This window comes from Macrobrachium nipponense, chromosome 1, assembly GCF_015104395.2.
Source record: "Macrobrachium nipponense isolate FS-2020 chromosome 1, ASM1510439v2, whole genome shotgun sequence".
In the NCBI taxonomy this organism is placed as follows: Eukaryota; Metazoa; Arthropoda; class Malacostraca; order Decapoda; family Palaemonidae; genus Macrobrachium; species Macrobrachium nipponense.
In genome coordinates, this window is record NC_087200.1 from 63,870,932 (window position 1) to 63,893,067 (window position 22,136).

The 22,136-nt window shown below is 40.2% G+C and overlaps 1 protein-coding gene across 21 annotated transcripts in view; it reads right to left on the reverse strand.

Annotated features, from left to right (window-relative positions):
- The window catches only part of LOC135219359 (trichohyalin-like), a gene marked incomplete at its 3' end in the record, with an annotated part of 284,115 nt that overhangs the window by 119,540 nt on the left and 142,439 nt on the right, over nucleotides 1–22,136 (reverse strand). For 19 of the 21 annotated variants that reach the window (XM_064256063.1, XM_064256067.1, XM_064256061.1 and 16 more), the window contains 2 exon segments: nucleotides 348–527; nucleotides 8,075–8,158. In XM_064256063.1, coding sequence (XP_064112133.1) covers nucleotides 348–527; nucleotides 8,075–8,158 — 264 coding nt within the window. 21 annotated transcript variants of the gene reach the window in all.

Sequence of the window (22,136 nt, forward strand, 5' to 3'; positions counted from 1 at the left end):
GTGTGAATATAAGAAAATTGGCGTTCATTTACACAAACAACAGATAATATAAATACGAGCTAGATTACCTTTGTGCACTTTAAAACAAAAAGAAGCAAGCGAATATAACTCAGGTTGAACGGAGAGTTGAAGTGATTCAATCTTCGATTGCAGCAAATTCCCTTATTTTAATTCCGGGCGAAAATGTAAAAAAAAAAAAAATTTAAATAAAAGAAGAATACAGAGGTGCATGCCAAATGCAAAACAAGATGCAAATAAACTTTCAGGAACAAAAGTGATTAATAAGGGACTGAAGGTTCATCCAACAAGGACCACTCCTGAGTCCTGAAAGCCCGAAAATGACATACATCACTGTAGGCTTCAAAGAGCTTGTAACGCGTTTCCTCGCCCCTCTCCTGCCAAAGATGTACCTGTCGTGCGTCGAGAGAATGAGACTGCTTGAGGTCCTCCTGAAGGGAAGCGATGCGGCGGCTGAGTGCTCGGTTCTCCTCCCGCAAGACTTCTCCTCGCGCGTCGCTCTCCACCAGCTGGTAAGGTACCAAAAGCAAACTCATTTAAATGAAGATATTAACAAAAGGACATTTCTCAGTCTTGTAGTATCTATAACTACGTCAGTTGACGTTTCGAAGGAAGATGTGCATCTAAAGCACTTTGAATTTTGCTTGACTTTTAAAATCAAAACCATATGAACTGAAAGCTCATCAAGACCAAAACAAAACTAATTTCATATACAATTGTTATGTACAACATTACACTGAAACTAATCCTATAGTATAACTAAATATGTACCATGGCGGTATAAAAACATTTTAAATAACGAAAACCAACATAAATTCTGTGTATGATACAAAGAATGAAGCGATTGAAATTCTTTGAATTTCATTTGCACATTATCCGCATAATTCTTTTCGACATAAATTACCTTTACCTGAAAGTAATTATTGCTGTTTATCAAGACACCAAACTCTCCATGCCATTTCATCCGTGATAAAATATCTTTTACAGATCACTACGTAATATATTTATTACAATAGCAGTCAAATTCTTTCACAACGTGTTTTATGATAAACGCCAGTTTTACATATTTAGCCCGTTTTAATAATAATAAAAAGAACTGCATGAGGACGTATTCTTGTTTCACAATCTAGTCGTATTTACTTTTCATGCCACATCATTGTTTTCATTTATCTTTCAAAGAACCGGACAAACTTTTAAGCCTTTTCAAAAACCAAAATCTAACTCATGAATATAGCAATGAAATATTACTATCATTACAATTGCGCTCTTGTATACTGTACAGTGCAAAAAATAAATCAGTAAACAATAATTGCTTCACATCAAACATACATGGCAATAAACAAATGTTTATGGTTATCTCTTAGAGAGACGAGTCCTCAAAAATTAAAATTTTTCGAAAATAAATTGTATTTTCCTTAACTATACAAACCTGGGGTCCTTTACTATACCACAGGAATTACTTACAGCGAACCCAGATCATGGCTGTTAAAATTCTTGAACAAGGTGGTTAGGCAGTAACTACCATCCGGTAGGCGGGGAGACCCCCCCAGCAGGGAAGTAAACATTCCCAATTTGCCTTTTAGCCCAGATTTCAGATTGAGGGATGGCATGAGGTGGGCAGTTAGTACAAAGTACCTCAGGTTTGCATAGTTAGGAAAAATACAATTTAGTTCTTTCAAAAATTGTGATTTGTTCCTACACAATATATGAACCCTCAGTCCTTTACTATAGGAAGACTCACTGGTTGGTGGAAGGAATCTGAGCGTGTCTCAAGAACTGGCTAGAGTTCAGCACACCTGTGCTATTCCTCCTGGTTGAAAGAGCAACGAGGAGTGCCCTGCCTCTAACACATTGATTGCAGTATAAGAACTGCAAGATCAAGAGTCAGACATCTGGGCCGTTAGAAATGAGTGGGGAACCGTAACCCATACAAAAAGAGTTGGAGGCATTAAGGCAAAGATACGAAATGTTTCTGCCTTATTGCCCGTGTCTCCTTCCTCCCCTTGCTAGAGGAAAGGGCTTACTTCTATTATTCTAAGAAAAACAGAAAGGAAACTTGATGTGTAGGCTTACCACATCAAACACCCAACCTGCAAGTTCGGGTCCTATTCTCAACCCTAAGGAAGAGTAGAAGGACGAGGAGGGGGAAGGAGGAGAGGCCAGTCATTCTCACATCCTTCTTACCTCTAGAACCGCACACCACAGGCAGGATGCAACTTGTCCTCTTGAAGGAGCTGGATAAGCAAAACACAACTTGTTGAGCATCCACCACAGGTCCCGGGAAAAAGTGTTCCAAGGACCTGTGGGCAAAGACCCAAAGAAATAAAGACATAATATGGCTCTAATGGGACTACATAGATCTTCCAGTACGATGGATTCTTCAAAATGCGATGAAAGGACCAAGCCACTGGCACTGCGCTCTCGTGGAGAGCGTGCAGGTGGCGTAGCTATCTGCACAGAAGATCCTTGCAATCTCGCCAGACTCCTAGGAAGCCATGTCCTTAGACACTTTTCCAATGCGAGTAACTAGTGGAGAAAGGAAATCAACATCTAATAAAGGCTGTTGAGTCTTCCACAGGTACAGCAACCCATCAATAAGACAAAGCAATAATTGATCTGGATCAATAAATACAAAGTCCAAGGTGTAGAGGATCATGAAGGATTCAAAACTGCCAAACAGATGCTGAAGGATTCAACATCCAAGATGGAGTTGCAAATGAAACCCGCCTTTTGAAGGGTGATGTTGAAGATGATCCATGCATCACATCTATCCTTTTCATCAATGATGATTCTTGAGAGGGCTAGTGTGCCTTAAACGAGAGTCAGATGCCATTCAGAGGCCTGAGGTCCCTGCAGTGGCAAGACAGAGAAAAGTTTCTCATCAGTAGTAGAATCTCAATCGAGGAGAAAAAATACTAATGTGAAAGAATAGAGCAAGTGTGTACCCACATCTTCCACAAATCGGAGAGAAGTTAACTTTCGCGATTCTGGCAGAGAAAAAGTCCTGTCAATGACGCTAACCAGTGAGGACAGTTCTAAGCCCTGAAATTTACAGAGGGCTGAAAGAGAATTTCGGTTGTTTCATTGATGTTGGGTGAAAACGTCTATGATTGCAATGAAGGCTGGAGGTCTTTAGCCACGTAAAATGCAGGAATGTACTGCCTGACAAACTGCTCCTTGTCACTGTGAAAGTTGGTTTAGGGAGGAACTCTCCTCTGCACCCTGGAAGCAGAGCTATCAGGGCAGGTGAAGTCTCCCAACATTCACTCTAATTCGGGGTGAATAACTAGTAGTTTAACACTTTACAAATTAGAAATTGCAGCAAAGCAGAAGACTTACAGACTTCTGTTGTACCATGGGGTAAACAGAAAGATGATAATGAGTCTAATGAGACATATCTCTGTCTGATGATTCTCAGAATGGCAAATGCAGAGTTCAGACTGGAACCATAAGTGAGAATCCAGAGCCAACCAGATACTACTTAAATCTGTGATGGCCAGGTAGAGAGATTCGAAACCCTCGACAGAGGAGAAACAATACTAAGACGAACAATATTTCAGTGAGAAGGTAGTAGTCTGTCCCTCACTAAACTCCATAGGCTGAGTTGCCTGGTATATGTACATTCCATCTTGGAATGCGTTCAGCTTATAGTGCTATCGAGTGCACTACAGATACACTCGAGCACCTGCATTTTAACCGAAACAAGAGCAGAAAGAAACCCTCTTGTTCGGTGATAATGCCAACCCTGTGGTGTTGTTGCCAAACAATACCACTAATCGTCTCAAAATCAAAATCAGAAACTCTTGGGAGGCCCAAAAGGGTGTCTGGAGTTTCAGGTTAATTAAGAGAAGGTACTATTCATCTCGGTTACATACTAGAAGAACTAACTTGCAGGTATACCCCTATACTCAGACAGTGCAACTGATAAGACGCAAGTCATAAGAAGAATCAGTTTTCATACACTTGGAAACGCTCCATCTGAGGCCCAGTGCGTGACTGGGCCCAACATCGAGTGCCCAAAAAAAGCATCTTGTCTTCTCTCTAACCATTCTGACTTTGTTTATCACTGAACAAGCATCACTGCATGTGTTTGTTGTGTTTTGTGCTCTTTTGTCATTAAAACTCATTGCAAAGAAGCCATCATGGGGCCACAGAAAGTTGCAAGTGCCACCCCTTTGGTAAAAAAACACCAGAAATACAATAGAATTCAAGAAAGAAATTGTAGCAAAGTATGAAAGTGGTGCATGTGTAGCTGATCTTGCTAGGATCTATGGCAAGTCGGTGTCGACAATTAGCTCTATTCTAGCAAAGAAACTTGAAATCAAGGCAGCTGATGTTGCGAAAGGGGTCACGGCATTATCGAAACAGAGTTCAAAACTTGTGGAAGATGTTGAGAACCTGTTGTTGGTGTGGATCAATGAATAACAGTTAGTGGGGGATAGTATGTCTGAAGCAATAATTTATGAGAAAGCTAGGATGTTGCATGCTGATTTAAGTAAGAAAATGCCAATAACAAGAGCAATCACCAGAAGAGTGACTGCTGGATAGGTGTGAGGCACCTGAGTGACTTATCATTTCTTACGCTCCGCACCTGAACTATTAGATTGAGCACACTCAGCATCAATGACTCTGGATGCACACGAATACAAAGATTTGCATGTGCTCGGGGAAGCGTGTGAATGAGTGCCCAATACGGGACTAGTCCTAGCAGCAGGACCTCTAGGACTGAAGTGCAAACCAAAGAATGCACTCTGACTCTCGAAACAGAGTTCAAAACTTGTGGAAGATGTTGAGAACCTGTTGTTGGTGTGGATCAATGAATAACAGTTAGTGGGGGATAGTATGTCTGAAGCAATAATTTATGAGAAAGCTAGGATGTTGCATGCTGATTTAAGTAAGAAAATGCCAATAACAAGAGCAATCACCAGAAGAGTGACAGCTGGATAGGTGTGAGGCACCTGAGTGACTTATCATTTCTTACGCTCCGCACCTGAACTATTAGATTGAGCACACTCAGCATCAATGACTCTGGATGCACACGAATACAAAGATTTGCATGTGCTCGGGGAAGCGTGTGAATGAGTGCCCAATACGGGACTAGTCCTAGCAGCAGGACCTCTAGGACTGAAGTGCAAACCAAAGAATGCACTCTGACTCTCGAAACAGAGTTCAAAACAAGCATCACTGTACTTGCAGTCTGCATCACTGCATGTGTTTGTTGTGTTTTGTGCTCTTTTATCATTAAAACTCATTGCAAAGAAGCCATCATGGGGCCACAGAAAGTTGCAAGTGCCACCCCTTTGGTAAAAAAGCACCAGAAATACAATAGAATTCAAGAAAGAAATTGTAGCAAAGTATGAAAGTGGTGCATGTGTAGCTGATCTTGCTAGGATTTATGGCAAGTCGGTGTCGACAATCAGCTCTATCCTAGCAAAGAAACATGAAATCAAGGCAGCTGAATTTGCGAAAGGGGTCACGGCATTATCGAAACAGAGTTCAAAACTTGTGGAAGATGTTGAGAACCTGTTGTTGGTGTGGATCAATGAATCACAGTTAGTGGGGGATAGTATGTCTGAAGCAATAATTTGTGAGAAAGCTAGGATGTTGCATGCTGATTTAAGTAAGAAAATGCCAATAACAAGAGCAATCACCAGAAGAGTGACTGCTGGAAAGGTGTGAGGCACCTGAGTGACTTATCATTTCTTACGCTCCGCACCTGAACTATTAGATTGAGCACACTCAGCATCAATGACTCTGGATGCACACGAATCCAAAGATTTGCATGTGCTCGGGGAAGCGCGTGAATGAGTGCCAAATACGGGACTAGTCCTAGCAGCAGGACCTCTAGGACTGAAGTGCAAACCAAAGAATGCACTCTGACTCTCGATACGCTTAACCCTGGGGACAGTGTGATAATTCCTTTTCCCAAAGGAAAAGGAGAGCCAGCGGACGACCCAACTGCCTTCTCAGAACAAGGAGGCAAACCCTTAGAACTCCCGTAACGAGACTTCTTGGGTGGGGAGAGACCAAAGGGGAGGAGGCAGCAGGCAACAACGACGAAGATGAAGACAATGAGGAAGATGAGAACACCTAACGAGACTCTTCTTCTTCAGCTTCTTCTTCGTCAGCTCCTTCAGGATGGCGGTCAAGTCCCCCATCCAAGGGGCAACTGGAGCAGGCACTGGAGTGCCAATTGTAGGAACAGTCACAGGTACATCAACCAGAGCAGAAAGAGGGCCAGAAGCAGGCAGGGGTACAGGAACTGTAGGAGCACCAATACCCAGAGGGAGGTCCAAAGGTGAGGGGGCTCAAGGGGCCACAGAGACCAAAGTGGCTGGGAGGGGCACGAACATGCCCTGCCTCGGAATGTGGGGATGTGTCCCCATTACCACAGAGGGAGTCACACTAGTGGGGTGACGGGGATATACTAAGTGAGGAGGAGCTGAATAATTAGGCACTGATCAAGTAGCCGTTGTCACCGCCACACCCACATGAGTCACAGGGACTGAGGTGAAATGGGAGACAAGGCCTTGCACAGATGAAACTCCGAGAAGGCCCAATGTCACCCATGCCTGCTGCAAATCCCCGATACACGGAGCTGCTACACCAGAAGGAGCAAAAGTTAGGTTAATGAAAGGAGATTACCCACACTCAGAAGGGGAAGGATCCCCTATGGAGCAAGCAAAGGCCCCTGAGTACAAAACACTCCCGGCATCCGCCCTCTTCCCATTGATTTGAAGAAGCGGAAGGAAATATTTCCACCCAAAGAGGAAACAGTCTGACAAGGGAGCTTACGAGGAGGAAGGAAGGATGACGAAGGATAGGTCACAAAGAGAGTCATCAGGGGTGTGAAACCCTCCAACAAAGCCTTGGCAGCCTTCCCCCTAGATCGCTTCCTCCCTTCATACCTTCCATCACTGCTCGGATGAACAGGACACTGATAAGTTGGTTTCTTGTACAATATCGCCCTCGACATTTAGGGCAAAGGGTGTGAGGGTCCACATTAATGGTGGAGTGAAAACTCCCACATTTCTTATCCCCTACTCCCGGGCACACTCTCTGGCAGAAGAGGGACTTTTTAAGCTTTGGTAAAAATTAGAACTGCGTTGCAAGCACAAGTATACACCAAATATAAATCACAATCAAAGATAAGGAAAGGTCTCACACCACAAGTGCAAAAGATAAACATACAACAGCAGTCAGGCAGAGAGGTGAAACACATATCCTCACTCGATGGCAGCCAAGTACAAACTGGAATGTTTACATCCAGTTGGGCGGGACTCCTGACAGCCAGACAGTAGTTGACTGCCTAATCACCTAATTTGAAATTTCAATGTCCGTTTTCCAGCCTACACTAAAAGTAATTCCTAATGTAAAGGACCGAGGGTTTGTATATAGTGTGGGAACAAATTGGCGATTTATGGTGCCATAACGGGCTGAGTTCCGGTTATCAGTGCTGATGCCACCATAACACACCTAACAGAGATGCCATAATGGCACTTATGGCGCCGATAACTGTTATCAGCGCCATAAGAACCATTATGGCACCATAAATCACCATGTTTTGGTTAATGGCGGTTTTCTCTTATCGGCACCCGACAGGAATAGAACCCAAAAGTGGGTTTATATATTAATTATTAACATCAAATGCATTATGTATATTCAAAACATATTGAAAACAATAAAAGAAGGATCCCAATGGGAAATCATGATTAACGGCTAGTCAGCAAGAGCTCATAAACATACGTCTTTACCAGAAGACAGCCGAAAGCAAATAAGAAATGTTTAAGTCCAGGCAGGTGGGTCTCCCTGCCTACTGGACGGAAGTTACTGCCTAACCACTTTGTTCAAAAATTTTAACGGCCGTGTTTCAGCTTTGCTGTAAGTAATTCCTATAGTAAAGGACCGAGGGTTTGTATTTTGTGTAGGAACAAACATCACACACACAATAGAAACAATAAAAAACACCATAATTCTATTGTTTGTAAAACCTCTAGAGTCTAGACTAAACAGAAGAGAAATTAAGAAAAATGTCCAAAGAAGCTCTTATACTGACTTGCGTGAATGCTTGGTGGTGGAGACTTTGGGCTGCCTTTAGATCTCGCTCCAGTCTCTCTGTTTCACCCTCCCTGGAATTAACCTGTTGATGATCACAAATAAGAAGAAACATTTAGCAGAGATATTTACATATTTAGAATCTACTAGCCACTTTTTACCAGATACATATGTAATTGTAATAGCCACAATGCCCTCTTAACTTCTCAAATTCTTTGCACTTTATTGATTAGTACTCTTGTCAATACAAAACCTTAAAGATCCAAGTGCAAGAAATATGAAGAAATTACGATGTCCAGTAGTGGGAAACAATCCCGTGATACCACATCATCATGAGGTCACACTGTGCAAACCTGACCTCGTAGTGATTATAATATCGCACATTCGTTTCCCACTGCCAGATGCATATTCTCGAACTGTAACCGAGTACTGGAAAATTCCTTGGAAAAAGTGGGATGCCATATCTTAAAAACTAACCCTTATGTTTCCCAACCCAAATTACCAATAGGATACTTTTTTGAACTAACTTAACCTGACATAACCTGACCTAACCTCCTAGGGGCATGGCAAAAAAACTAGGGCTTGTGCAATACTAGTATACATCTCAGGAATTTACCTACTGAACTTCATAATTTCTCATATTTCTTACACTTAGATCTCAAAAAAAGCATGTAGAATTTGAGAAGCTAACAAGGTATTGGGGCTATTACAATTGCATATTTACATACGTTTACAGAAGTCAATTCACAAAAGATGTGCTTTTCATGGATAATGAATATTGAATTGATCTGATAAGATGCATCAGCAATGAATTAATAACTTCCAGCAGTCAACACTACATACAAAGCCTGCAGTAGAAAATATGCCTCTTACAGATATATTCTGAGGACCACTTAATTAGCTATAAACCCTACACATTCACGTATGAGCTTGTCTATTGTGAATGAGTACTCATACATTCATAATTATGAAGCCAAATAGGGTATATCTCTCCCCGCTGGAGTAATTGTTAGGCACAACAATCGTCAGACAAAAATAAAAAAACTATGAAAGTGACCATAAAAGTTGTTAAATTAGAGATTCTTTCACTTGCCAAGGCCCACAGGGGAAGCTAGGTTTGTGTATTTATCTCATTCAGTGTTTAAAGGATCAAGGAAAATTAAATTTTATAATAAAAGCAAGTCTTATTCTTGCTGTAAGATCCCTACCGTGGCAGACCAAAATTAAAACTTTTGCGGTGGTGCTGCCATCGCTAGTGTAGGTGACAGGTAACCGCCCACTTTCAGTTGATAGGTGTGACAACACCACACCCCTCAATTCGAATTTTGGCTGCTAACTCCACCCTTGGGGGGAAGGGAGGGCTCTAATTAAATAACCGCTTGGTAAGTATTGAATAAAACTTGCTTTTATCAAAGGTCTTACCAAGCAATTATTGAGTTAGTGTAGGTGACTGTTTATTGTTATTTGTTGTTGTATCTGGTTTTTACCCAGGGCAAGGGTAAATTCCTTGATAAGTCAGCGGTTAGGCCCACTTCAGGGAACATTCCACTTTTGTAGAGGCGACTCATGGGCTTGCTACCATTCTGAGTAAGCTGAGCTCCAACCAGAGGCAGTACTCACCAGCAGCGGCTTGCTTACAAGGTAAGGTATGACAAGCATATGTTGTATGCTACCACACATTAAACCCTTTTAAGAATTCACTTTATTTTCAGAATAAATAAAGTGAATGACAGCTCCTGCAGTTCTGTGGCAATTAGCACAGATTGGCTTGGTTACCAAACTATCTACTATCTCAAAAGGAGGAGGAATGGTCCTAGGTTTGAGAGTGAAGACAGATGAAATGGGTTATTTGGTCTTCCATCAAGGTAATAAGATTCCAGAGGTGGAAGAGAAGATGAGTAGGAGGTAACGTTTTTCATTGTGTGGAAAGCTGGTGGGGCACTACCCTGTGGGAGGCTGGCTTCCGACCTCATGCAGCTATGAGAAACGGCGAGCAGAAGGCAAGAGTGGGACGACGAGGTAGGAAGAGAGACTTTGGCGATGGTTCGTGACATTGTGGAAAGGGTAAAAAGAGAAGATCCAGTTAAGGGAAGGTGGTACACACCTAAGACAGAGAGAGGTATGATATGGTGTGATGCCAGTAGCATTGCAACAAGGGTCGTGTTAGTCATAGGAGATGTAGTGGAAGATGGAACATGGCTGCAGGAGATTGATGACTACAAACACATTAATGTTGCTGAGCTAGAGGTAGTGCTCGATGGAATTAATTTGGCACTGAAATGGAATCTGTGTGAAATTGAAATAAAGTCTGACTCTGTGGTGGTGGTTGGGTGGATCAACCCAGTTTGACTTGTGAAACTAGAGTTCGGATGAAGGGAGCAGCCGAGATCCTGGTGAAACACCACCCTTGTATTTTGAAGGGACTGATAGAGGAATTAGGATTGCAAGTGAAGATGGTTTTTGTACTGTTTTTGTACCTTCGGAGAAAAATTGAGCCGATATTTTAACAAGAATGAAGAAAGCATGGATTGCAGTCCCTAAAAGAAGGAAAAGAGAAGAGAGCAAGGTGTGTTGTATGGGGAACGCTAGCGTGAAAGAGCTTCATCAGCTGTATCACATGGGTGTTGATAGGAGTTTGTTTGTAGCAAGAAAAGTAGATCCCTCTGTTACAAAAGGTGAGGTTCAGAGGGTGGTGTGGAGCTGCAACCGGTGTCAGTCAATTGGCTCTGCACTGGAGTTAAGGGTGCAGTCAAATTGGAAGAGATTGGCTATTGATGTGCCACATTATAGAGGAGGAACGTACTTATTGGCAGGTGAGATAGCAAGAGCTAAATGAAATTTTCTTAGAAAGAGGGCCAGTCAGACAGGTGCTAATGTATAATGGCACATCTTTCTGCTTGCACATTAAGAAGGATATGTTTGATAGGTGGAACATAAGCCGCTTCTTTAGAGCAGCATATCGACCGACTGGAAATGGCATAGCATGGTAGAGAGGCACCATCGAACTATTATATTAATAGCAGAGAGGGCGCAGATTCGGCCAGAAGAAGCAGTATTTTGGTACAACTACTCTCCCAGGTCTGGGCAGGATGGAGAGTCAATGCCTCAGAGAGCAGTGTTTAAGTACGAGTGGCGCCACCCAACTGTAGCACCAGCAGTAAACATATAGATGGCTATACCACTGAAGATGGGAGATGAGGTATGGGTTAAGCCAAGTAATGCAAAATCCACATCTCAGTGGGAAAGAGGAATGGTGACAAATGTGAATTCACAGAATAAAGTTTCTGTTGACGGGATGCCAAGGCATATTCCAGATATTTGGACAGTAGTGGAGAGTGAGAGTGAAACAGATGGTGAAGGGAAACAAGAAGACCTGGAAGTGAAAGAAGTGGTTGAGCAACGACAGTCTACAAGGGACAGATGCCCTCCTGTTTGGATAAAGGATTATATGCCTGGGGACTCTGAAGATGAGTGATCTTGACATCAAGGGGGTGTGTGGTGCAAATAACATAACATTAAGGTTATTGAGGTATAATTCTAGGTTTAAGTATTTATTATTTAGTATTGCACAATAAGTGTTAGCGTAAATTTATAAAATAAGTGTACAGTAAAGGAAAGCACTGGGAACACCACAGAAGCTGAGAGTTTGGCAACTGTAGTCTTAATGGCAGAAAGAATGATGTGGATTGGTTGTGTTATGGTGGAACCTCAATGGCGCAGGTTCCAGATGGTTGGTGCTGCCAAGCAGATTCTTCATTGTTATCGAGTACCACAGTTGAGTGTGGATGGGCAGTTAGGTCTTGGTGGCGAAGGGTGAATTTGTAGGCAAGGTTAGAGTGTGTCTTGCTGTGGTGTTTGTGCAGTATTTGTTTCTATTCGTTATATTGTGTTTTAGCGATGATTATCTGCTGCTGTGGCGTTTTGTCCACTGTATATGTATAGTAGCTATTGTTCTCATCAAGTGTAAGCTGCAGTTGTGGAGACTCAACCTACTCAACTTGGCAGGAGAAAATTAAGGTGAGTTCTCAGTACATTTATATTCAAACCACACTCTGCTTTAGGCCCAGGAATAGATTGAGGGGTGGAGTGAGGTGGGCCTAAATGTAAAGGATCTCAGGTTTTATAGTTAGGAAAAATAAATTTTACTTTAAAAATTGTGATTTGTTCCTACACAATATAATACAAAACCTCATTACTTTACATTAGGAAGACTCACTTATTGGAGAGAGGAAACCGAGTGAGCCCCTATGAACAGACGTGTTTGCCCAACCAAGGTCTTCCTGGCCGTAAGATCGAGGAGGGGGATCCGGCCTGTGGCCAACTGGTCAGAGTATTAGTCTAGACACCGAATAGGTGGTGACTGTTGCACGGAGGTGTATACAGCAGTTCTCTTCACAAATGTTCTTTTGATGTCTAGGAATGATTTTTAGCATGGGTACGCAATTTGTTATGGGGAGATTTTTTCCAAGATGGCCACCATACCGAAATCAGTTGTGTCCGAGAATTTATCTCTATATCGTAATTGAGGGCTTCCACAAAAAAATGACAAGACTTCAAAGTTGTGTAAAATACAATTTTACACCAAGCCCTTGCATTTATAAATTCATATACTTATATTATGCCTTATAATGTAAGTAAAAAGTATGCCAAAAATAATTTTTTCCATGTTTTTGAAGGAAAATTTGTGCTTCTAAAAGAAAATTATAAGTTCAAAACTGTTAAAAATACAATTTTTACACTGAGTTTTGCCATTTGTAAACCTATTTACTACTTGACTTCTTGTTGTTTCCCTCTCAATTTGAAAATATTTTTCTTGCTTTGGCAACTTTCACGCCACACATATAATCATAGGACAGTACCTGGACGACATTGGTACTGTAGAAGTACTGATAGAAACTGAAGTATTTGGCCCAAAAGTGGTCGAGAATGTACTAAAAGGCAATCACTATTCAGGAGGAGTTCGAGGTATGGCTATAATTGCAGAAGTTGTGTACCGAATACAATTTTGTGAGTTTTTTGCCAGCACAATATGAAAAATATTAGTTGCTCTTTACACAGCTTAAGGAGCTTGAGGATTTCTGTGCCGAAAAGGACTATTACAATGCAAGAAAGAAAGTCAAAGATGTACACCATCTTTTGCAAGATTTTCCTACAGACTTTATGATGTTTCTGAGGAAAGGGGCAGAGAAGTCAAAAGTCTTTTGTTATTGGAACACTTTTTTTTATATAAAACTCGTCCCAATATTGAGAGATATCATAAGAGCCGACAGGGAGGGAAACTGGAAGCTTCAGAGAGCACTGTCGTTATTCTTTTACTATAGAAAGGTAAACTATGCAAGATGGGGCTCTGTTTACTATGAAGATTGCTTGAAACTTGAAGAAAACATACCAGTCTTTAATTCTTTAATTAGGAGGGTTATGTAGTTCAACATGGTAAGAAGAATTTAAGCAGTGTAGGCATTAATCAATGTTTAGAGATCTGCTATAACAAGCCAGCAAAAGGACAGGGAAGCATAATTGGAATGACCAGAGGGAAAGAAGCTGTGGCCATTCATAGCCTTTATCCCTCTTGCGAGGGATAAAGACTATGCTTACCTTATCAAAGACTTTGGAAGAGCGGAATTGTCAGATATGATAATACAAAATACTGAAGAGTACTCAACAAGAGTCTTGACAAAAAAAATTCAGGAAAATGGCTGGCCTCCGCACCCTTCAATACCATTGCATTAAAAATTAGGATTTTACAAAGCTTCCACCAACACATCGCAATTTAGAACAATGACGAAAGCAGCAATCATGATACGCAAGCCACTCGTTTCTGTGGAAGAGTAGATAATTCAAATCCTGACAAAATTAGACTAGAATCATACTCTGTGAACCAGTGGCTAACTGATGCAGACAGTCGCATATCTACAGGGGGAATAACAAATGAAAGAGCTCCAATTATCGAAGCCTTGCTTCTCGTTAGTTCAGAAAGAGATGATGCTCATAGAACTTCGAATTCAGTTAGATTCAGCAAAATAACCATAGGCTGACTTTAAACGAATTTGTTTATCAATATGGGAACCAGTAAGTCATTGTGATGCATTATATGATATTTACCAATTTCTTATACAATATTTTAATGGAGAGTTAATAGCAAATCTTCATACATATGTCAAAGAATCGATACATAGAGTAGTGGAAGATTTGAAGAAAACTTGTCTCACCAAAGGAAAGAAGGATAATTTCAGTGATGACGAAGATGATTTAGTTAGCTTAAGGCATGTCTTGAATCATTTGTCATTTGGAACAGTGTATAATGCCCTTGGGATAAAAGAAGTAGCAAGTATAATGATAATTCCAGACAAATAGGGAATAGACAAACTTTCTCTCAAGGGAAATATGCAAAAAATAATTGGAAAAAGCGGAATCCAAGTCAGAGAGTAAGACAGAATCAATCAAGGAATGGTCCGCCCATAAGATATAATAATGGTCAATAAGCAAACACGAAGATTTAAAGCCAGTGAATAATCAAGCTCAAGGAGCTAGACCAAATACATGTGAAAACTGCGGGAATACCAATCATTCCACTAATGAATGCAGAAGCCTAGAATCTTTACAGTTTGCAAAAAGGTTGGACATTTAACTAAGTAGGGAGATTGTCAATAATAGTAAAAGCCACCCAAATACAAATACGTCAATAAGTGAGTGACCATTAACCCATTTACAGAGGAAGGAAAGTAAATCCCTTCAAGGTGATGAAAGAGAAAAAAGGAGAAACAATTACAATGGGAAATGAAGGTTCCTCTGCATTTTCCTATTTACATAGCAAAGAAGTAGTATTTTCCATGACAGAAGAAGAAATAAGAAGAAAAGATCTGCCTATTGTAAAGATTCCAATAAATGGAAAGACGTGTACTGTACTCATTGATTCAGGTAGTACTGTAAATATAACTGATAAATAACTTTAACCAGATATTTAGACATTGCAGAAACTCAGATTCAGGGTCAAAGTAGAGTAATAAAGAGAATATCAGGTAAACAGATTAGAGGTCTAGGGAATGTGAACTTAGAAATAGATATTTTGCCACAACTTTATTGAAAGTTTTCTGGTTTTAGAAGACAGATTTTTTTCCGCTCAAGTATTGTTTTCATTTACTTTAATGAGATGTGGAATATTATTAGATAGTAATGAAGGAAAGATTCGCCTGAAACAGGATAATCAGAAGAGTGTATGTTTTACGCTTGACGAAGACAAGTTTCACCCAAATCTGATCAATTTGTCTGAAACAGTTTCGATAAGCGAGACAGACATACGTGAAGCAGATAAGTAACAAGAATAAGCAAGATAAGGTGGACACACACAAAAAATGGGAATTCCCACAATTAGGAAATACAGAATTGTTGAGATATGCACATAAAGATGATATATACACAGATATAAATAATTACTCAGATATAAATAGTTGTGATGACCAAAACACTGAATCTACCGAAAATCAAGGCGCCTATACCTATAGTAATGTAGTAACCTATACTAATGAGTTGTAAAAGTGAAGGGATATAAAATGAAGTATTGCTCTTAAATATAAATAAATCAGATATAAAGAGTATAATACAAGTAACAGAAGAAACCACTGGAGATAGAGAACTTTCATATTTTTCAAACATAGAAGAAGAAATATGTTGTGTTAGCGCAGCTGATGATGATAAAGTATAATTTATACTTAATAGAGGAGTAACTTTGTATTCAAAATGTTTAACAAAAATTTATTTGCGATTAAAGGAGGTTATAAAAGATAAAGATATCCTCTTATTGAATGAAGAATTGCCAGACTTTGTCAGAATGGATAATTCACTAGTCCACATGTATGGTGGTAACTGCGAAGTTTATGTCCAAAACTATTCAAATGAGAAACTAACACTACACGCTGGCATTGTTTTGCATAGGAATCCCTGTTAATAATCCTTTGCTAACAGTAGAAGAAAAAGCTTTTTTTTCTATAAGTGGCCAAAACTCTAAAATAAATCAGGAAGTGAATAAAACAGATTTTCCAGAAAATAGAAAAAAGTTCATTCAGGTGCTAGAGAAATACAGAAATTTAATAGTTTACAAGGAGAAACTAGGAAGAACAAATGTTCTACAACATAGAATTTTGTTGTAGAACATTGGTAATCTGTAATTACTCCTAATTACAGATTACCAATAAGCCAGAGACCCATAGTTGACAATTTGATAGAGGAAATCTAACTTGATAAGTAGAAATAATAACAGTAAGAAACAGAGATGCAACTACAGTGGCAGAAGCTCTTAAATCGAGAATTATCACAAGACATTCATGTCCACAAGTTCTTCTTTCTGATAATGCTGTTGAATTTACTAGTGATCTTTTGAAGAAAATGTGTGAATTTTATGAAATAAATAAATGTCAAATAACCGCTTATAAACCAAGTTCTAATTGAGCAACAGAACGAACTAATGGTAAAATAAAGGATATCCGGAAAACTTTCGTGAGTCCACAGACTAAAGATTGAGACTTAGTACTAGAAGACATACAATTCACATTGAATAATACTGTAAATGAGACAATAGAAGAATCTCAACATCATTTGCTATACGGTTATCAAAAGAGAATGACTAACACATTATTAGACGATTCAACACCACCCAAACATACTTATAACTATGATGATTATGTTGCATGGAAAACCAGGCGTACTTACGAGATATCATGAAAACAAGGGCTAAACTAAAGGAGGTCCATGAGACTCATGCCAAATATTATAATAAAAAGGCCATTAAACCAGACATTACAATAGGTACCCAAATATATGTACAAAATAACATTGAAGAAGGGCCAAATGTAAAGGTTTCTCCTAAGATCACTGGTCCATATAAATTGTAGAAATGCTAAGATTAAAATACAGAGTAATTAATGAAGGTGATTTAAAGGAAAATGTAGTCCACTGGAATCATATAAAAGTCGTAAAGGCAGACCCATGTTTCACTGAATTTATAGATAACATAAGACAGGAGAAAGCTGTACAAGATAATAAAATGGCGATCAATAAGTGATATAATCTCCGAAACCGAAAGAGTTAGATAATCATATGTAAAAGGAAAAGTGTTAGATTGGTATTGGTCTCAAAATATTATAGGCATAAAACACTTAGTGAAACTTATATAAAGAGAATATATAAAACATGAAAAAGAAAGAATAGACAGACTAGAAAAATGGGCAGCAGAAAGAGGCACAGTGATAAATAAAGTGATCACCTCACACAATCAGAATGCAGAACAAATAGAAAAACTGAAAATTTTTATAAATCAAGTCGATCAGAATGTAACAAAAGAACTAAACAAATTGGAAAACACAGTTTTTAAATACATTCGCACTAGAAAGTGATGTGATATTTTGAGCCCAACACTAATCACTCTTAAAGAGTTAAAGACATTATTAAATTTTGCGTAGTAGAGAAACATCTCAAACCGCTTGTGAAAGATGTATTCATGTATTACAGTTTAATAAGTGCCAAAGTGCTTTATGATAAAATTATTCTAATTGTGCCTTTCAATACCAGGATCACAAAGACATTAATCACTTTGTCCATTTCCTATGATAATTAACAATCAAATAATCATTACGAAAGGTAATACTAAACATTTTGCATTAGAAGAGCACTCCCTCCTATTGTCATTTTAAATTGATAAACAATTTAATGAGTGTATCTTGCTAAAACCAGAAGAATTTATATGTAACTTTGATACCTAGTCTGTATGAAAATACAGATTCATATCCATGTATCCAAGAAATGTCGATTAATCAAAATCAAGAAAATGATGCATGTACAATCACAGAAATTTTTTGTGTTTTCACTAAATACTGTTGTAGCTAAAATTAAATGTCACAATGTAACGACAGAAATAAGGTTTAAAAATGTTAAATCTTTTACAACATCATGTCAACTGATAATAGCGAACCATTTGTATTGATAAGAACCTAATGTATTTACGACATATGAATTAAACAACGTGCCATATAAAAATTACTCATGTGAGATAAAAAGAATTCAAATTGTCTCAATTAGAATTTTAAAAAATTAAAAACTTGAACTATCTTGATGAATACTTCTACTACAAGGAAAATGTATCCCCAATTTTGTCATTAGTAAATTTAGTGGTAATAGTAGTAGCCGTTGTTTTGTTTATCATAATAGTAAGGAAATTGACTATTAATAAAATACAAAGGATACTGGCAGAAATTAAAAGGAATGAACCATGATTGATAATTAATGTCAACATTGTCTTTTTACTTGACAATAATTTGTAATAATTTTATATGCTTATTTTTTCTCCATCACTGGGAAAAGACTTTTTTATTGAATGCATTACTACCAATTGTTGCCAATTTAGTTAATATATAAGTCCATTATTATTGTGTATAATTAAAACATTGAAAACGATCTATGGTGGTGGCCAAGTGATGTAATGTTAGTTAGGGAAAATAGAGTAGAAATAAAATGAGAGAGAGATCCCACTGATACACAGATGGAGAGAGAGAGAGAGAGAGAGAGAGAGAGAGAGAGAGAGAGAGAGAGAGAGAGAGAGAGAGAATTGCATTAAATAACGGATGTGTTTATCGTATTATAACCCAAACAAGCAGAGGTGTTTAGCGGCCTAGTGGCAATTAAAAAAAAAACTGCATTTAGCGGCTCTGAAATAGCCTTTGACCTACAGCAGAAATTAGACACTTCCAATGACAAGGAGGTGTTGAAATTATTTTAAAAAGGGTGGTACCATGGACATCATCATTAGTAACCCACCAATCAAGAAGACCAGAAGGCGGCAACAGAAAAAAACCGCCTACTACTGGAGGAGACTTCTTTGAAGAGATGTCGACAGAAGAAGCAGACAAGGAGAGAATGAGAGAGAATCAAAGTAGCAACGAGAGGGTGAGGTTGTGTGCCTTACCAGCCATGGAGAAGAAAGACTTCAAACATCGACACAAAGTCAAATTACAACTCTTCACCTCAAGCAGACGACAACAGAGCCGTACCACCCTTGATACTAACTAAACTTGTATGTTTAACAACAGTCTAGTGTATTTATAGTTTGTGTGAATGAAGTAAGAAAAAAACAGCGATGTGTCTTTCTAAGCCTCCTGAGACTTTAAAGAATCTCTACAACCATCCTGAGACTACAAAAATCCAGAGTATCCAGAGAATCTACAAATCCACAATATAAAATGACTACAATACACATGCAAATAACAATAAAAGTTTTTACACTGGCAAAGTAATAATAGACTACTTTACATAGGTGGCCTACAAATAAATAAAAGCAATAACAAACATTACATTGCCTGCATCAGCCACCAGTTCCAGTGTGTGTGACGACCTCAACTCTTTGCCCGAAGGAAGAGAGAAGAATGGAAAGGTGGAAAGGAGGAGGCCAGTCACTCTCTCATTCACACCCACATTCGTACAATTCACAAAGGCGAGATGTAACCTTGTCCAGTTAAGGAGCTGGGTAAGCTACACCACTTGTTGAGCAGCCACCACTGGGCCCAAGGAAGAAGTGTCCTAGAACCTGTGGGGTAGGGATGCACCGATACCAATACCTGTTACCTCCATATTACTGCTATTTAGGAGAATATATATTGTTACAAAAAACATTGCTGATAGAGATAGACACTACCATAGTTAATTAAAATTAGAATTACAATAAATTGTTAAATACACTGTACAGTATTAAGATACCATCTGTTCTTAAAAGTTAAACAATGAGCCTAGGTACATACAATCACATGCCTATATATAGTTTGTTTGCTGGGCTATGTTAATATATATGTACATTTTAGGAGGCCTAGAAAGGTTCTAAATACCTATGCTAATGACAAAGTATCGGCTGGTATAGGCCAGAAATTCACCGCTACCACAAAAACTAGCTGATACCACCGATACCGATACCCATACTCAGGCACATCCCTACTGTGAAGTACATCCTGAAGGTAGAACGATGTGAAGGCAGTCTGGTTAGCCCAAACCCCTGCCTTCAGTACCTGTGGAACCGACAGGTTCTTGCAGAACCCTTGGGTAAGACCCCTGGGTGGGCAAGACCTCTCGAAGTTCCTCATAAGTAAAGATATCTCTTAAGAGGATGAGATATCGATACTCTTCAGCTTTAAGACTAGGCCTAGCCACGGCCCTATAGTCTTTCAAAGCTGAAATGGAGAGGAGCTTCTCTCGGCAAAGGAAGAAGAGGATATCCGCAACCTGTTGAAGAGTGGCCCCAATCACAGAGGACGAACCACTTTCCCTGGTATACCACTGCAAAGGACTGTTTGACAAGAAAAGCCTCTCGCTTACAAAAGATGGTGGATAATCTCCAGCCATGAAGACACAGGGAAGGCACTGACTGATGGTACCGTTCTACATGCAGTTGACAGCAGGTTGTGCCATGGGGGAATCTCTCTCAGTGCCTCGGGGAGAAGAGCCAGAAGGTTGGGATACCAAATGGCCTCAGGGTCAAGATACCAAATGGCCTGAGGCCATTTGGGGTGCCATCATAGTCATCTGAAGATTCGAGGTAGTCAACATTCTGTTGATCACCATACATATCATGCAAAACGGGGGGAGAGGCGTAAACCTCAGGGTTGTCCCATGGGTGCTAGAACGTGTCCTCCGCAGCGGTCCATGGGTCCAGGACAATAGAGCAGAAGGTCACTAGCTTCCTGTTGTACAGGGCAGCGAACAAGTCTATAACTGGACACCCCATAGGCTAAACAGCCTTTCTGCCATGTTCTGTTAAAGGGACCACTCGGTCCCTATTACCTGATTATGGTAGCTAAGCTTGTCTGCCACTACATTACTCTTGCCTGGAATGTATCTGGCTGACAGCTCTACCAAGCGGGCTACGGCCCGCTCGTGCACCTGCAAAGTCAACTGATGAAACTCAAGCGAGTCTCCTGATCTCGAAACTCTTGGAAAGCCAAGAGGGCTGCCTTGAGTTCCTGCATATTACCTGCTTGGCCCAAGACCGAGCCAGAAGCATAAGCTTGAGGAGCAGGACTCCTTTGAGAACCTTCAAAGGAGTCCTTCCTGTTCGAAACTCATTTTCTAAATATTCAAGGAGTTGAGGGAACAGGTGAAGAAGGCCTGGCTCTTTCACCTGTCCTATCTGCCAAGCGGTCAGAGAGGCAAGCTGCATTTGATCACCAACCCATGGTGATGATTGCAATACGGGTCTAGAGGAATGCCTCTGTTCAGGAGAGGCACTACCCCAAGAAGCGCAAATCAGTTCTCACATGGTGGGCAGAAGCCTTGGCTCAGCATAGCCAAACCGTGGCCCCAGTTCGAGCCAAGCCCTCAACTTGGCCAAGTCGCTCCTCTCGCACACACACGACGGAGCCAAAGGAGCAGCTTGCCGATGAGAGCATTCGTTCTTCTCAAGACATGTCCCAGATTCCTTTAGGCCCAAAGCCCCTGTATAAGGAGTCTGTATAGGAGACCTCTTCACCTCTCCAGGTGCTCGGTTAACACCAAGGTACGGGTTCGGGCCTCTGGCCAAGTACCAGTAGAAGTACCGGCAGGGAGGGTCTGAGCACTTGAATGTCTCTTCTCTTTCTCTTGCCTTTTGCCCTCACTGGTACTGAGAGAGGAACCTCCATTCACAGATCAGGATGTGTGAGTCTCTGTAGAGGCTCATACATTCGAGGCATCTCGGTCAGACCGAGGCCATGACACTGAACTAGTTTTGGAAGCAAGCTTCTTTGAACTAGTGGAGGGAGCAGTTAAATAGGTAACCACTCCCTTGGCTACCAATTCTGAAGGCCTAATGCAAGGCCTGCGGACCGGTACATTCACCTTCAGGTGAGGGAGAGTCGACAAGAGAAACCTCTGCTTCTTCCGAAGAGGAAGGCAGGACCCTAGAAATTTCATTGAGATTTCGTAGGGGGACAGAGAGGCAACCTTCTTCTTCCCAGACCAAGGTCTTGGATGGAGGGTAGGATGCAGAAGATGACGGCAACAAGGAAGAAGACGATGAAGACAATGATGATGGCACTCAATGTCATCTCCTC